Source organism: Epinephelus lanceolatus, chromosome 5, assembly GCF_041903045.1.
Source record: "Epinephelus lanceolatus isolate andai-2023 chromosome 5, ASM4190304v1, whole genome shotgun sequence".
In the NCBI taxonomy this organism is placed as follows: Eukaryota; Metazoa; Chordata; class Actinopteri; order Perciformes; family Serranidae; genus Epinephelus; species Epinephelus lanceolatus.
Genome location: NC_135738.1, coordinates 41,809,310 through 41,827,370, shown reverse-complemented (window position 1 = coordinate 41,827,370; position 18,061 = coordinate 41,809,310). Strand labels below are relative to the sequence as shown.

The following is an 18,061-nucleotide window of genomic DNA, read 5'->3' as shown; positions in this document are numbered from 1 at the left end:
TGCTTCTTTTGTTTTAATTTGTAACCCAATGCTGGAGCCGTCTGAGCTGTAAGTACTGCTAATTTGTTTCAGACTAATTCATCACGGCCACGGCTTTGGAATTCGCCATGATAGGGCAATGGGGAGAGCTCAGTAGCGCACAAGTGGAAAACACACACACATATACAAAGCGAGGGGAAAATGAGAAACACACACACACACAGACACACACAGACACACACACACACAGGCTTGTTCTTCAAGAAATATTGGGTGATTACTCACTGAGAGCATGATACCCTCCCATATTTTCTTATTTGAGAATTAATAACACCTTTATTAAAAGTCAATGTTGTCCACTCCCTGATGGAATTTGCTCTCTGACCACAGCTATCAACATGTTTTTATTCATGGTAATGTCAGACTTCTACTGTCCTCTACAACAAACGAAACATAATGTACAGTATCTTGGGAAAGTTATTGATCAAGTTACGTAACATCATCAGTTTTTTTTTCATATCTGATGTTTGACGAGAGAAAACATTTCAGTGAGACGTGGCAGCTAGATCTTTTATAGAGGTACTTCTATCCAGAAAATAAGCCATGTCTGGAGGAAATGCTCAAAACTGTGACATTAGAACCTATTTCAAGATCTAATTTCCCTCTAGAAACCTCTCTAATCCCATGTTGGCCTTCACATAAACAAGCAGTGTCAAGTAGAATGAGACACTCCAGCCAAATATAGCTCAGGATCTGTTGAGAAGACAGGAAGCCTGAAGACAAATATTTTTATTTAGGGGGCCTGCCTGTGGACTCATTGGGATTCAGGAAACACTGCAGGAGCTACAGGAGAATGCAAATCTATGCACTTACATATACGTGCTGAGGAAAATCACTTGAAAATCTATTGGGCATTCAAACACCATGTCCTTACTATGACTGCAGCTGGATTTAAAGGAGATACAATGGATTGTTCCTATGCAGATGCTGCTGGTTTTACTTTGAGAAAGCAAAAGTCAAGGGTTTAAAGGGACAGTTCACCCCAAAATCAAAGCAACATATATTTCCTCCAAGTGCAATTTATCAAACCTAAATTGGATTAGAATGACTTGCCAAGTGTTGGAGAGTTCCAGTATAATGGAACTAGATGGCACTCGGCTTGTGGTGCTCAAAGCGGAATTTATTTATTTATTCATTTTTTTTAACTCAACAGCAATGTCCCTTTCCAGAGATCATGACCTGGTTACTCTGGTTACACAGACCTTGTTGTGAGCAGTTTCATGTAGGAACTATTTTCTTTCTACAAAACCACACCTGTCAACAGTATCACTGCGCAGAAGTAAGCGTTGCATCTACTCAAAGACAAGAAGCTCATGCTCATGACAGCATGAGATGTAACATTTAACAGGGTCTTCCTTGGTTGTGCTGTAACATTAGCTAGCTCAGTTGTGCAGGGGTGCTAGCACTAAATGCACCAATCATTCTGCGTGCTGATATGGTTGACAGGTGTAATTAGGTTGAAAGTAAATATCTCCTAGGTCTGTGGATTATCTTGAGTAACCAGATTGTGATTTTTGTAAAGAGACATTGCCATTACAAATGAGAAGGCAGACATCTCCATAGCTAATATCTCAAACACTCTGCTACTCACACCAAAAAATCTAGACTGATAAACAACATTACAGGTAAAAGCAAAAATATGCAGTTTTGATTTTGGGGTGAACTGTCTCTTTTACTTAGGAAACTAAAATGCAACATAACCACTGATTAAAATAATAGATTATCTACAATGTCAAACTGCAACAAGGAAAAACTACTACTTTACACACTTTACAGCCACGAGTACACACACAACACAGCTTCATGTGAGATAATGAGAATCAGAGAGGCACAGGGCCAGATCACACTTTGAGTGTGTTTGTGTGTGTGTGTGTGTGTGTGTGTGTGTAATTAACCAGGCCAGTAGAGAGAGCAGATGCCAAAGATGTGGGGATGAGTTAAGGACAACGGAGAGGCCACCGGATGGTATCAAAACCCTTTTCACTTCTCTTGGTCTGACGCCGATCTCATTGACTCAAATAGCCAACAGCTGAGGAACGTGTCTGGACCCACAAAGAGTCAACTGAGGCTGCGCCCAAAAGTTTCGGAAGCAGCCAAACAGTGTATTTTATCGAAGGTGAAAAAATACAACAAGCAAGAGAATGAACTCAACAAACTCAAGCACATTTCTTCATGCATGAGTTGTGTTCACTGCTGGAGCTGGCCACACCCCCATCAATAATGATAAAAACAGATCAGCAACATCTGCTGCGGCCTCATTGACTGAGCTGTGACCACAAAGATGCATCCCACAGAGAGCTGTGCAGCACAAATGCAGCCTCTATCTAACGGTAAAGCTATTGAATTTAGATATATGTTTGGTACCAAACAAACAAAAAGTGTCCATAGCACAGAGTATCAAATGCACCTTAAACGCCAGTCTCTACCTGCCATTACTTAGAAGAAGGGGCAGCAACAGCAGCAGAAGAAGGACAAGAGGAGACTCGCCACTATTGTGTACAGTAACGTTGTAATGTTTTAACATTCAACACATTCATACAGTTATTATCAGTATGACTGGTTTTGACCAGGGATAACAGCGCAGCACTACTCCATGATTGAATTCACCACATAACGTTAGCTACATTAGCACTGTATCATTCACTTATCTAATGCTTATAGTAAGTTAGCAAATTAACCTGACTAACTGGCTATTTCATTAGAATGATATGACATAGCATGACTAAACTTCTACCTCAGTCATGTCAGATTTTCAGCTACAATGAATGATTCAGCGCTACTTCACGACGTCATTAAAATCAGATTTTTGTAATCATTTTGATCGAGAAACAGCAGAAATTACATACGGTGGGTATAAAACTTGTACAGAAAGTACTGACCACAGTTGAGATTTTTGTTTTGTCTATTAAATCTGTTTCCATAGTCAGCTAAAACACTAACAAAATGTTTTAAAATGTTGGCACAAAGAGTTTGACAGGGTCCTGACCAGAATTAGATTTCTTTGTCTATCTATTGTTTAATTTATTGAAGGCATTTTAATTGTAATTACTTTGAATCTACTTCATATTTGTGAAATGTTCTGCTGTTTAGCAAGTGTTTGTCATTTTCTGGCAATTAATAATAGTTTAATCCACAATTAACTGTCTAGTGTCTTCAGCTTTCCCTCAGGAGCAAAATCAGCCTAAAATTTGAAAGAAATGATGATTTTGACTTTTTTTAGGATAATTATCAATATCGACTGATATGAATTTTTTTTATCCTGATAACACGTTTAGCCATATCAACCAGTCTGTATTGCTCCAGTATTGATTATGTTTTCACTCTTCCCCAGCGTGGAAATGTACTCATGTAGTGTGTGTTTCTTCCTTACAAAGAGTCTAAGGAGAAGATGAGCGCTACAAGTGTGAGGACTGTTTGAAGTGAGCAGTGACAGTTTGGAGAAGATCAAAGGAGGAAAATAGAAAAGACAGAGGGAGGACTGAAAGAGAAAAGGAACAGGATGATACATTTTTGACATCAAGACTGACAGGTTCCCAGCATGTCACAAAGACAACATGATCACATAGATGCAACACCTTGCTGTACCTCGTCACCCTCTCTTCCTCTCGTCTAACCCTAACTATCCGCCCAGCCCTCATCTATCAGTGGGATGTCAGGCCTCCCCGGCAGAGCTCCATCTTGGTTGAGAGCGCTGCCTTAAGCCCCATCAGCCGGAGGAGAGTCTTTGAGCTGCAGTCTAAGCCCCTCGCCCGGACCCCGGTCCCCTCATGAATATTAACCAGCCCCGAGCCCGGCTTTAATCTGCCTGATCCCCGCACTGCTGCCGCCGAGACGATAGCGAATCTAATTATTTGGTCTGATATTAACCCCCCGCTCCCACACCCCCACCACACATACACCATTCCCACCCCCAATGCCCTGTCCTCACTATAGCTGCTGTAACATTCACATATGAGTGTGTTAGCGCAAACAGACACCAACTGAACTCTGGAGCCACCTTCTTTTGCCAAAGTCAGTTCACATAAAACATTCATACACACACACACACACACACACACACCTCTCTCTCTCTCTCCTATCCACCAACCCCCCTCCACCTCCAGCACAGCCTGCGACGCCCTCTCCTTATCAGGCCCAAAAACGCCCTCCTCAACACCGATAAAACTTGAATGCAAATGATGCCAGGCTGATTTCATTTCTTCATTTTCTTCCTCCATTCCCTCGTTCAGTATCAGAATGGCTCCTCTCTCTCTCTCGCTCTCTCTCTCTCTCTCTCTCTCTCTCTCCCTCTCTCTGGGGAGCCAAACGTGGTGAGTATGATGATGATGATGATGATGATGGGGACAGGAAGCGCAGAACTTTCCCTGAACTAACCCCAATGTCTAACCCCATCTTGCATCGCCTGGTGTTACATATGCACTTTAATTAAAGGGGAGAAAATAGAGAAAAAAATATACTGAGCCCCCCCCTCTCGCCGCCACCACCACCACCACCCTACCCTGCAGATGAGCAGATTAAGATTTCTCTGTACAGCTGTCAACGGCCACAGTTTTACTGCTACCACTGGGGAATAAGTATGTTTGTATATGCAAATCATTACTGGTAGATCTAGCACATGTACTGTATGTCTCAATAGTGTATACTGTTTCACATTGTCTAATATGGTTTACACTGCTGTGTAACAGTCTGAACAGGAGAGTCTCATTATCATTAAATGTAAAACATACAAGTCAGGAGGAGGAGAATGGATAGGACTGCAGGAGGACAGTCGGACGGATACAACAGGTTGGCTTTTGATCGGAATCCAGGACTTGTTTGTAAAACTTAACAGCACTATACTATGGGAAACTTTTAAAATGAAAGGGTATGAATTTCCCCCCAAAAAATTGGTTATATGCTTTAACAGCACTCCTGTCAGGTCAATGATAGCAGTGATATTAAAACATTCAGTGCCTTAGGCTGTAAAATAATTTTAATGGACTTTTTTATGTTCTGACAACAGTTTATTTTTTCCTGCGGATCAGGTATTGGCTGAATACGATCAATCCATATTAAATACATATAATATGAAGTGTTCGATTCTTTTCACTCCAGCAGACATGCTAACCCGTTTTCGTTCCCCGATAGTGAATACTGACGTTTTGTTACATTTGTCGAACCTTCTCTCCCTCTAAAAAATGCACTACAATGTAGTATTATTATGTAGTGACTACATAATAATTGTACAGCTAGTGAAAGACATAAGCCTGGAGATTTTACAGCTCATGACACATTTTAAAACAGGCTCCAAAAAAATCCTCTCCTGTAATAAGTGTTTCAAACGTTTTGTTCTCCTCTAGCTGGGAATTTAATAAGCCACCCTGCTCCTCTCATGACCTTTTCAACCATCGTTCAGTCAGTCACTCCTCTCACAAAATCATTCATTCAATCATCCAATTCACCCTCTTCCTCCCTTCTCCTCTTTCACTGTCTCTCCTGCACTGCCTCCTTCCTTTTATACACCACTTTCTTTCTTTCTTAATCTCCGATTCTCTTCCTCTCCACAACTCTCATTCCTACCCTTCTGTCTGCCTGCCCCTCCTTCCCCATCCTATCTCTCCCTCTTTTCTCTCTCTGTCTCTTGTTCTATCTCTCGGCTACAGGAAATGGTTTCTTTCCCGATCCAGGGGGTTGGAGGGGTGTACTCACTGTCCCAAACAAAGAGGTCACTGTGTGAATCCTCCAAAAATACAAAGAAGAAAAGGAAGGCAGATAAAAATCAGAAACCTACTCTCATCCGCCTCTCGCATACAAACACACACACATACACACACTTTACCTCTGTTGCACTCATGCAAAGCATTTCTCTAACATTCAACAGAGACACAAGATACTTTTTTTCTCCACTGTATATTCTTCTCACGAGGTACAAATATCGTCAATACAGTACATTGCTACGGCTCAGCAGCGGAGTAAAAGCTTATTCCCTTGTGCTCATATCGACGCTCACCTCCGAGAAGCAGAAAAAGAGAGAAAAAAATAGAGGGAGCCAGGTTTGATGAGCTGCATGCAAATGACATGTAAAAATATAAAACTGCGATACTTAAAACGGGGGCCGAGATAAGAGATTTGAAAATGAGGCACTCTTGGAAAGCAGGCTCCTGAACTGCTGGAGATGAGGCTCAGAGATAGAGAGGATAGAGGTTTTCCCTCTCCTCTTCTCCTCTCTTACACCTCCTCCTCCTCCTCTTTCCTTCTTCCTCCACCCTGCAGAAGCCGGTGCAGATGACAGGGAGATGCAGATACCAGCCAGTCATTGCCACTGAGTGATGAACACCTCCTCCCTCCGTCTCGTTTAACCCTCCTCTTTCACGTGCGCCTCACCTTTCTTCCAGTTCTCCTTTTCTCTCATATTTCCTTTTGTCTCTAGTGTTTTGTTTTAGTCGATGGACCTTTCCCTTCTTTCTCTTTGGGTCTCTTTTGTTCCTTTTCCTCTCTGGACTGGCTGGCTTCATTTCTGTCTATCAGTATTTTATCTTATTTGGCGGTTTTCTCTCCCCTCTCTCCAATCAGCCCTCTCCTTCTCCCTTTCTCAGGGTGACAGGCTCTTCTGTCAGGGCCAAGTTGACAGACTGAGAGACAGACAGCTACTGTCATGATGTGGGCAAGTCATACGACAGGTAGCCCATGTGGAGCACAATCACAACAGATAAAAGGCAGCTCAGGCCAACTAGCATAGGACCATGATGCACAGGGTCAACAATTTGAGGAAATATGTCCATCACTCAAGGGATGATGGGTCTGACTTACTCGTATTTTCAACCAACACAGAGTATGGGAGAGTGATCATTTCAGGACAGATTGAATATGATAAATAATTTTATTATTCATACTTGTGCTTTTACTAATGTGACGAGTCAAAACTTATTCCTTATTCCTTTTATTAAAAAAAACAACCCCAAAAGCTAAAACAGTCTTGAATACTGCTATGACATTAAAAGTGACAGTGGTAAGACTAAGTGCATATCCAACGTATCCTCATACTACTGTTTGCATGATATCCTACGAAAATGCAATCACAGCAGTTCTTACGATATTCTATGAATGAGCACACCACTAATGACGTTATGTACTTGATGTAAAGTTACAGAGGTTAGCTTAAGGCAAGTAAAGTTACTGTGGTTAGGTTTAGGAAAAGAAACATGGAATGACTTTAAGTTCACTCAAAGTTCATATGCTTAAAAACAACAGTCTCCTAGGTAAAGTCCCAGAGAAAAGTCCTGTGTTGTCAATCAATCAATTTTATTTATAAAGCCCAACATCACAAATCAAAAACTGCCCCAAAAAAACCCTTTAACGAGGGAAAAAATGTTGTGTGGTTACTCTTGTCAGCGCATTAGTTACGTAATCGCAACCTTACCCAATTAGTAGGTTATAAAAAAATTACTGGCTTATGATTATGTGAGATATGTACAAATTTTGGTCCATCATTTTTTGTCTTCCAGCTCGCCGCCAGATCAGCAACTTCCTGTTGCTGCTTTCTCCAGAACCGCTGTCCCTCCAGCTAACAGTTTAAAGTCTGCCTACTTAGTACATGCTAACACAGCAGCAGCATCTAACATCTAACACAGAGGCATTAAAAGGTCCCTACAAACTCAAGTTACAAGTTTTCAAGGTTCTCTTTCAAGCTCTCTTTTTCAGTCTTCTCACTTCTGTCTAGATAGTCCAAAAAGTGTGCACTGTTATCCCCATATCTGAGCAATTTTCCAGTCTTGCCAGTCTGTATGATGGCCAGCTTTTCACCGTGCCTTCAGATGTGGTTCAGATGACTAAGATTATATTGGGATGGTGTTATGCACATGCAAAAACCTCAGTTTAACATGTCTCTATTCAAACATGTCAAGACTGCAAGAAAAAAGTTTCCTAAATCTACCTCCTGCTATCCCTTGGCTTTGACATTGTCGCCTCCACCCACCTATCTTTCACCTGCGTTATCAAAAAAGAGAGTTGAGGACAAGGAAGAAATGAATTATATTGCAAATATGCACTTTTAGCAATAGAATCATTTTGCCAAACATTATTCAAACACACATCGCTGATCCACAGTATTGCTGTGCTAGCAACTGCAACCCACGAGCAAATAAAGAGTGTGGTTTGATATGATGAAACAGGTTAGGTTGCTCCAAATCACCTATGACTTTATTCATTTACATGCTTCAGAGTACAAGTCACTAAAAATCTAAAAAAAATAAAAATAAAAAAACGTTCTACAGAAAGACTGAAGAGGGACTTTGATATCTAAATACTCAAAAAACAGGTACAGTGTATAAGGACCAACAGATGTTCTTTTTATTTTACAATACTCTTTTATTTCCAATAATCTTTAAAGATGGAAACTCTTGTTCGTGCTCTCTAGTTCCTTTTTAAGAATGTTCCTTATGTGTTGAGTTCTTCTGGGGGGCATCGCAGAAGGTGTCTCAACACTTGCCGTAATCATCGATTTGTCATCTTCTGAAGGAGCACCATTTTAATTAACATTCTAATTTGATGGGCGGAGGAGAGAGAGAAACAGAGAGGCAGAGAAACACTGTTGATGAGTCCAGATAAAAAAAGATCAGAATCAGGATGTAAACAAACCAGCTCAGAGTCAACGCGAAAAAAAAAGAAAAAAAAAGAAGAAGAGAGAAAACAGCTCCAGAGAGAATAAGGAGGAGACTGTGATCACCTTCACTCGTCCTTCCAGGGGAGCGAGGGAAGGAGGAAGTGGAGAGGAGAGAAGAGGAGGTAGAGGGGAGGAGAGATAGAGAGTGAGAAGAGACTACCCAAAAAGTGTTTGAAAAGCCGTGGGTGGCGCGCCTTATCGCCCCAGTTCTCCTGGAGAGATTATTGGGGGATTAGTGCGAACGCTTGTTTCTAAAACATGATGAAAAGACGTTCGGCGCGTGATAACGCTTTGAACTCCCCTACTCTGCTCCTTCTAGGATCGTGCCTTCAGGCTGCCTTTCCACGAAAGACAGGATTGGGGTGGGGTGAGCTGCTGGGTGCTGCTAAAAGAGGAAGAACAATAGGGACAGTGTTGTAAGTGGAGTTTCTCCTGTGGTACACTGTGGAGGCTTCACTTCGGACATCTGTCCTATGGGAAGATGCGACAGACGCAACAAACTCTAGGTTTGCCTACACTTTGGCACCATCACTCTTTCACTTCATCTGAGTGGAAATTTCACAACAATCCTGCAACTTCGGTCCAATCACACACACTTGCACTATCAGTTAATTAAAGCAGGATCCAATCAGAAGGAGAGGAGATATAATATCAGATTTGTTATGTGCGATCCAATCAGAATAGCAGAAGTAGTGTGCTCGCTCCTGGGTTGCCATGGGAGGCTCGCCGAGGAGGACCTGGTTGTTCACTCAACCAAAAACAGTGAGGAATCAGCAGCCAGCTGATCTGTTGATCAGTAAACATTATTATACCCTGTTCTAAAGTCCAACAGCCATATCAGCCAGAATATATTTAAATAGATAAATGGTTTTACGCCTCTTTCTCAAGAGATGCAAATGGCAGGATTTCCATATGACACAGGCCAGTTAACACGCCACTAATCTAATGAAGGAGATCTGTTGGAGGGAGAGCGAGGACTGGATCTCATTTGCCTCTCTCTCTCTCTCTCTCTCTCTCTCTCTCTCTCTCTCTCTCTCTGTCTCTCTCTCTCTCTCTCTCTCTCTCTCTCTCTCTCTCTCTCTCTCTCTCTCTCTCTCTCTTCCACCCTGATTTCTCAGAACTGACAAACTCACCCCCACCCATACAATAACACACACAAGCCAAGACAACATCAAAGACATTTAATTTTATATTGTTTCAGATAAAATAAAGAGTCATTGCTCTTATTACATGTCTTTGTGTACATGTGTATGTGTTGCTTGAGTGCGCACACACACACATCCAAAATGCTTCCTGATGTAGTTGTGTTGCTGGGTAGGCCTCGTATTAAACTGATAGCTTATCTGTCCCGGCCAAATAAGAAGCAAATTTGTTGAGAGAGAAGTTGAGAGAGAGAGGGCGATGCTGGAAGGGGCCGGACTGCAGAGTGGGCCATGCCAATCTCACCCAGAGATGGAGGGCAAAGCCTGGGGGCTTCACAGAGCCCAGCGAGGTTGAGGACTGAGGAAGACAGGTGGCATAAGGAAGATAGAAGTGAGGAAGGATAGACAACTGGGAAAGATTTGTTGGGGGGGGGGAGCACATATATAGAGGTGAGCAGATGGTGAAAGCATGTCTAAAGCGAGGAGATGAACGATTTCAAATTCAACAAAAAATCTTTTTACTTAGATAAGGTATAAATGAACATGACAAACTGTTACCCCTACATGCATTACATACTGTCGCCTGGAAATGAAAATACACTGTCCGCACCACCACGAGTTTAAACTTTATTATGCTAAACACCTGTTGAGAAATACAGAAGGAATGAGAATTGCCCCTTCAAGCATTTCCAACCAGCTCTGTCAGATGAGTGTGTGCAGACATACAGCCCTATTTAAACATCTGTAGCGCATGGTCTAAAGTCCGAGGTGCAAGTGCATTGAAGGTGTGTCCAGTTCCACTTTTGCTAGTTATACGCTGCATAATCTGGGCAAAAAGTGAGGTGCAGGGGGGAAAGGAGTCGTGTTAAGTCCTTTAATTAATCATAGGTGTGTTTTGGGCATAACATGAATTCAACCAATCGGAGAGTCATCTCCTCTTTTCTTTAAAAGCCAGATGCGCCTGCCCCTGGCCCACTGCTATTTACATGGCGGATTCAGCAAATTCAAGAAGCGGGCGGTTTTCTGCTGAGAGTAATGCAATTAGAGCAGTAATGTCACTGCAACAAATATCACGGGACAGCAAAAATAAAAACTGTAGTTCTAAACTTGACAGAGGAAAACAAAGCTTAACCTTTGGCTTATGACAGCAGCTCTCTCTCCTAACCCAAACCCGAACCCCACCCACTCCTATACGGCCCCAGTAGATCAGACTGCGGTGGCAGTGGGCACTTTACAGGTGTGAAACTGTGCAACTATATGTATGTTTTGCTAAAGTACTTCTTTTTGGATGTATGTTCTTTGTCTTTTACCACAGGACAGTGATTTTTGACACTGAATATTATTTTGTATTCATATAAAAAGGTATGTAAAGTGAGTTTATGCTTTACATCCATTGTTTTTGGAATAAAATCCTTCAAATAACCAATGCAGTGTGATGGCTCAGGCTTCAGCGGCGCAGCAGGAGATGAGCAGATTTCTCCTCTCCAACACACTGAGGAGGATAGCCCTGACCCCTGCTGACCCACGAGGGAGGGAGTCAGGGAGGGATGGAGGGATGGATGGTGGAGGGGGAGGATGTGGAGTGACAGGGGGAGAAACACGGGAGGAATGTGAGATTACGGCCACTATCTACAGCAGATACTGAAGGTCCGTCTCCTCACTTCTTCAGTCCACAGATAGGAGGGGGGGGGCACAAAATGAGGAAGAAGAGAGAAAATGGGTATTAAGAATCAGAATGAGATGCTTTCCATATGAATGCAAAGCCCTCAAAAGAACAGAATCTGACTTTACAGTTTAGAGGAGGAATAGGACGGTATGGGCAGCGGAAGGGAGGGGAAGAACAAAAGGTGATGGGTGAGTGAGTGTGTGTGTGAGTGAGTGCTCATGCACACACACACACACACACACACACACACACACACACACACATCTATCTGTACACTCAGAACCTCACTGATAATAAACGAAATCTTAGAAATGAGAGCCTATCAAGCAGGAATCAATCACTGGGGTTTGTTGTCCAGGAGGATGGCGCCATGTGGAGATAAAAGACAGGCGGACGTCTGGGGAGGGCTGGGAGGAGAGGACAGAAGGGGAGAGGAGGGGAGCAGAGGGGAGAGAGGAGGAGAGGACGGGAGAGGAGAGGAGAGGAGAGGAGAGGAGAGGAGAGGAGAGGAGGTACTGAAGAGAAAAGGATTCAGTGTGTGGTATAAACCCTACTGGATTTATATGAACTGGGTGGACATTTTTGTCAAATGTGTACTGGTTTGAACCCAGATACGGACTGGTCAAACTGGGCTGAGTTGGAGTAAATATTACTGATCTACATTTGGCACCTGCAGCCAAGACACCTTAATATAGCTTGAGATAAGACAAGGAAGCTAGGTATAGTGAGGTAGGTCAACTGCAAAAATTAGGTAGGGAATAATGGTGGCCCTCCGTGTGTGTGTGTGTGTTTGTGCTCCATGCCAGGAAGCCTCTCCCAGCATCAGTATCATATGATTAGATGGACTTGCACATGATGCACAAACCCAGCCTCTGATAGGGCTCCATCCGGTCCCACACACTGTTCCCAATGAGCACACACACGAAGATACTAACAACTGTTTTCATTTCCAACTACTGTCACACACATACGTGATAAGGTGTTTATTCTTTGTCTCTTTTTGTTAGTTGACCACCTGACCTCTGACCTTTGACCTTTCCAATTGAAATCTCTCTAGTTAGGTGGAGGTCTCTCTTCAGCCTGCTGCAGGTTGGGCACAATGTCACAGCATGGCTGTTGGACAACATGTTATCGCCCAATGAGCTGTGCTGCTAGCTAGTTGATGCACAATGCAGTAAATTGAGGAGTAACAAAATTAACCTATAGACTGACGTGCCTAACCAGTCAAAAATTATCTCTGCAGTTAACAGATTAACCATTAACTATTCACATCCCACATCAAAAAATGTACCAAAGTGTTTATTTTTCTTATTGGCTAATTAACTCTTTATACAAATTTCTGTCTTATTAATTGCCCATAAAGCAAGTGTTCATTTTATAACATGACAGAGTCATAAATAGGCCCACAGCGCACAGCAATTTTCTTTATTAAGTATTCTGACAACTATGTTTTGATCAATCAAATTTAGTTTGGTCTAAAAAATGTAAGATAAGTTTTAAAATAGCAGTGAATTCCCCAGAGTCAAAGATGACATCCTCAGTTTGCTAGTTTTGTCAACCAACAGTCCAAATCCCAAAGATAATCAATTTACAATGACATGAAACAGTAAAAGCAGTAAATCTTAAGAAAAGAAGTAAGTCATTACAGTACATTCGAGAAGCTGGAACCAGAAAATGTTTCACTTTTTTGCTTCATGAGAAACAAAATTGTTGTTGATTATTTTCTGCAAATCAACTAATACACTAGTAGTCCAGAGCAAGCTAAACTTTCATGGAATTTAGTGCAATTGTAGGGATGCACCGAATATTGCAAAAAAAAAAACACACATTCGGTATTCGGTGGAATAAGTTAAAAGCAAGGCCGAATAATAGCGGCGTGTTTAACGCAATCAAACGGCGTGCCGTGACGGGCGGAGTAAAATGTCGGCAGTGTGGCGATCCGCCCGTCACCGCACTCGCATTTGCGACTAAAAATAGTTTTGAGCGAGCAAAATAGGCTTAAATCATTCAGCATGCTGTGCGAGCAGCCTACAGATTTCAACCAGCAGCAGAAACGAAAGGCGAATCCCATCGATTGTGCGTTGAACGGGGGTCACAGACACAGACAGTAATGCATTCCTGTCAAATACGGCGGCCATCGGCTTACCCGGCGACGGAGAATTCGGCTCCAATAATATCCTCTTCTTGGCGTCATGACTGCCCAGAAGTACCTGGACAGCCGAGCCAGCCGAACACAGGTATGTGGTGTGTCAGAGGAGAAACGAGCCGTTCACGGCCCACAAACCTCACCGCACTTTAGGGACTGTTCTTTACTTATGAAGGGACTGTCAGGGGAGGAGGGTGGCTGGTTGATTTTTATTTTATTTATTTATTTTATTTTGATCCCCCCTATGTTAATCACTCATTGATGCTGTTTTTGAAGTATGAATAAGTCATTAAGTAATTTATTCCATTGAAATATCATTGATGTATTATAGAAAAGTGATTTATCTTTTTATAAATGACAAAAGGCACATCTGCCTCATTTTTGCTGTGATATCGTGATACTACTCAGAACCATGATATTTTCATTGGTATTGTACAGTGGGTCCCAATTTTGGTACCATGACAACACTAATCTGGAGGGGGTTCATCTGCAAAAACTAATGAAAAACTAAACAACAATATTCGGTATTCGGTACTTGGTATTCGGCCAAGCGTTTAATATTATTTGGCTTCGGCCACAAATTTTCATTTCGGTGCATCCCTATGCAATTGTGAGGTTGCCATTCTTTTTTTAAATTAATGTATTGTATTAATGACAACTCAAAACACACTGGGTTCATAACAGAAAAAAATGTAAATTACTGTTTTAAAATTTGTAGTGATTTACATGTAATACTTGACATGAATTGCGATGAAAGAAAAGGCAACCAAAAGCAAAGACAAACATCTCAAATTCAGAAATTAAACAACTACTTGGAATCTAATTACTGTAAATTAATAATTTGACAAACATAAAAAGATACTTCAAATTGAATCAGAATTCAACCCTTTTTTGTAATTGTTATTTTATCATGCTCACAACACACTGATGTTACTGCACAATGATGTGTGTCATTTCTACTTAAGAGCTCCTCTATAAGATTTAATAAGTTTGAGTACCTCAGTCCCAGTAACCACAACAGAGTCAAGTTGTTACTAGACTAGCTGATCGCATCCAAACTCTTACCTCTGTCTCCTGATCATCTGTGCTGCCCTCTGATTGGAGGATTCCTGGGTAGGGTCCCCACGTTGTGTCTGATTGGAGGTCCCTGCCTGCCACCACTCTGCTGTCACTGCCCTCTTCACTTAACTCCAAGTCATCTAGAGGAAGGAGAGAAGAGAGGAGCAGTTAACATCAGGGGAGCTGATATAAGCCAACTGTAGGTTGGACAAATATACAGACATGTTAATTTGACAAAGTGCTATAAACCAAATCATTAAACAACTGGGATCAACCAGGCAGTGCCATCAATGAAAAATACAATAAAGAAACTAGGCATGGTACAACATACTGGAATCACTTTACTCTACATTTTGTTGAGAAACAAATATGTTTATTTTATCACAGAGAGGAAATGCTTGTAATGAACATCCTTTTAGTGAGCAATAATCAAACTATGGTATCTAATCAATATATCAGTTTCAGCCTTAAATAAACCTAACTGGTTCAAACATCACCCATGACAGAAAAAAAAAAAAACTGTCACAAAAGCAGCACTTGAACTTGACCTGAACCCTTGCAGAAGTTCAGATCATACAGCAAGAACTGTCAACAGCTCAACAGCAGGGGGAGTTTAAAACAAGCTGAGCACTTTCTGTCCTGGCCGATTCAAACAGGGGAAACTTCTTGTGTACTTCCTCAAATTGATAACTGTAGAAGGATGGCAGTGACGGCTGTGGTCTAAGCCTGCTGCAGCCCAGATAGAGCCAGTTAGCCGGGAGGCACAGAGGACTGATCCATCTATTTAAAAACTTAAGACAGCTCAGAGTGCAGGAGGAGCAGCAGGCTGTAGTTTAGAGAGGCCTCTGCACATCTGAGGATAAATGAACAAGTTTGAGCAACAGCAGTGATCGTTGCAGTGGGGAGCTTTTTCGTTATAATCGTCCACCTCTCTCTCTGATCAAAACGCAAACAAAAAATCTGCCTCCTCTCCTCCCGACTCCCCCCCCCCCCCCATGGTTCAGGCGACTGTTTTGGGGGGTCGGTCTAAAGTGGCGGGCCTGATAAGAGTGTTTGTCTAACACTCTCCATGTCAAAACACTCATCTATCTTCTCTGTATCTATCCCCACCAGAGAACAACGGACAGACGCTGATAAAATGGCTTTCCCACAGCCGGTGGGGGTGGGTGGTGAGGGGGTGGGGGTGGTGTTGGGGAGGGGTGGGGTTATGGTGGGGAGGAGGGAACAGGAAGGAGTGTGGTTTGAGGGAAGAAAGTACCTTAGAAGGGATACACGGCAGTGAGAAGTACATGTTAATTCAATAAAATGACTCCTTACAGCCAAATAGCTGCAAAAATATATTAATATAAATATAAAATATATAATATTGTTTCACTGTTGGAAAGACTGTTGTGGCAAAGTCACACAGGAAGTGGTATGTTTTTCTTAATTCACAGCGTGACATAACAATGACACTCTGCACACTCTAATGAATAACACACATGTCACACAATGATCAAATTTTGCAGAACTAGTTGATCTGATAGTATCTGTTTTATTAGGATCCACCCTAACTGTGCTCAGAAAAAATAAGACTTTCTGTGCTTTGTCAAGTGCTTCCACTTGTTTTGCTTTTTCAAACAGGTGTCAGCCCACTGTGTTTACCAGTCATGGTATATGTCACACTGTAACCAGCCCTACTTTTTCATTCTCTTGCCCCGGTGCACATGAGAGCATGACACTGATGCCAGACGCAACAAGAGCTGACCTGACCTGTTGTGCTTGGGTCAGGTTGGGCTGAATTTTTTATTGAATGACTCAGGTTTTGGGTGGAGCTCGATTTCACAAATATTTTTGATGACCACCTCACTTCTTTGATTAGAATACACCACATTTAAGAGGAAATATCTGGTTTGTTGGGGTGTGGCCCCCTGATACATGATAGTTGTCGAATTCTGTTGGAGTTTGGACACAAATGTTGCAGGTTCAAGTCGGGTCAGTGTCAGATTTCAGTTCCAGGTCAAGCGCCAACCCAAACATGACTCCTCAGACAGTCTAACCTGCTGGCTACAGAGTCTGAAGTCCAGCGTCTGTCCAGCCAGTATCCTATCTCCTGTCTCATGGGGCCTCAGTTTGGCCACTCTGACCCTCCTTATCTCAGCACTCCATCAATGACCAGTCTGCCTCTGTGCCATTGGCCAATCTTCACCACATGGGACTCTTATCAGGCTGACCAGCTCAATTGACCCTCATTGTGAAACAGTGTGAGGATTTGACCTCAGTGAGCCAACACAGATATTAACTTATAAATAAGCCCAACACAAGCATTAGTTTGTCAAAAAAAAGGGCTGAACATGTGTTGTCCTTCCTTTCATGACCTGTTGCTTAATATCCATTCATGCAGGCATGACTTAGGGTAAACCAAACAGGCCACTAGTTGTTGTGGCAGGGTTGAGGTCAACCTAAATATCCAAATGCGTCCTCTGAGCTGCACTAGGTGTACATAAACTGGACTAACACTAAAATCAATTGCTGTAGGAGACACTGAACAATTCTCACCATCACCAGCGTGACAAAGCGTCATGCTAGTGCAAAAATCTAAGATCCTATCAGGTCTAATGCACGATCCTTTCACAATGACCAACCAGCACTGGTATGGGCAGGTTCATTTCCCATAGGGATTTTAGCTTAATGCATCTTTGCCTGATAACAGTGCACCACTTGCCATCTGTTGTAAATTTCATTCATTTCATCAAATTTCATTGTACATAAAGCCTAAATATAACATTCCCGAACATAAAATCAGTGTTAATGTTAGCGTGGGCTAACATGACACTGACGATAGTATACATTTTGTAACTGCCCAAAAAGCATACTTTTTTTTTTTTTTTTTTTTTTTACATAATTTTATATCTTTCAAAATTATTACATCATCAATTTTGAAAAAAAAAAAGAAAAAAAAAGACCCACCTAAAAGGTGTGTCTGTATCTGTAAAATGTTACTACAAAATCGGACATTTTATTACATTAATGGTCAAAGATGTTAGATTATTGGGTTTTATCACATTTTCGTCCAAGTTAAAGGAATACTGCATTTCTCACCCTGTACACTTTATTTCCAAAGAAATCTTTGTTTTTCTCACATGCCTCCACTGTGAACGGAGAATCCAAAAACAGAGGACATTTTTGACGAGTTGATGGTAATAAGGGCCATGTTTAACAACAGCAAAACTACATCAAAATGTTCCTGTACAACTCTTACACAACTCGTGCAGTATAACCCAAGTACCATTAATCCAGATGTATGCTCAGTTTTTCCCCCAAACAGGCAGCCCTTTCCAACTGGGAATTGAAAGTGAAACCTATATGCTCTCTTCAAAGCCAGACTC

General features: G+C 41.9%; 1 protein-coding gene across 1 annotated transcript in view; it reads right to left on the bottom strand.

Moving 5' to 3' along the window:
- Window positions 1-18,061, bottom strand: part of zfpm1 (zinc finger protein, FOG family member 1) — a 130,223-nt gene that overhangs the window by 14,227 nt on the left and 97,935 nt on the right. Inside the window, exon 4 of the mRNA XM_033634158.2 lies at window positions 14,700-14,833. Within this exon, the coding sequence (XP_033490049.2) occupies window positions 14,700-14,833 (134 nt within the window). The remainder of the gene's footprint in view (window positions 1-14,699; window positions 14,834-18,061) is intronic.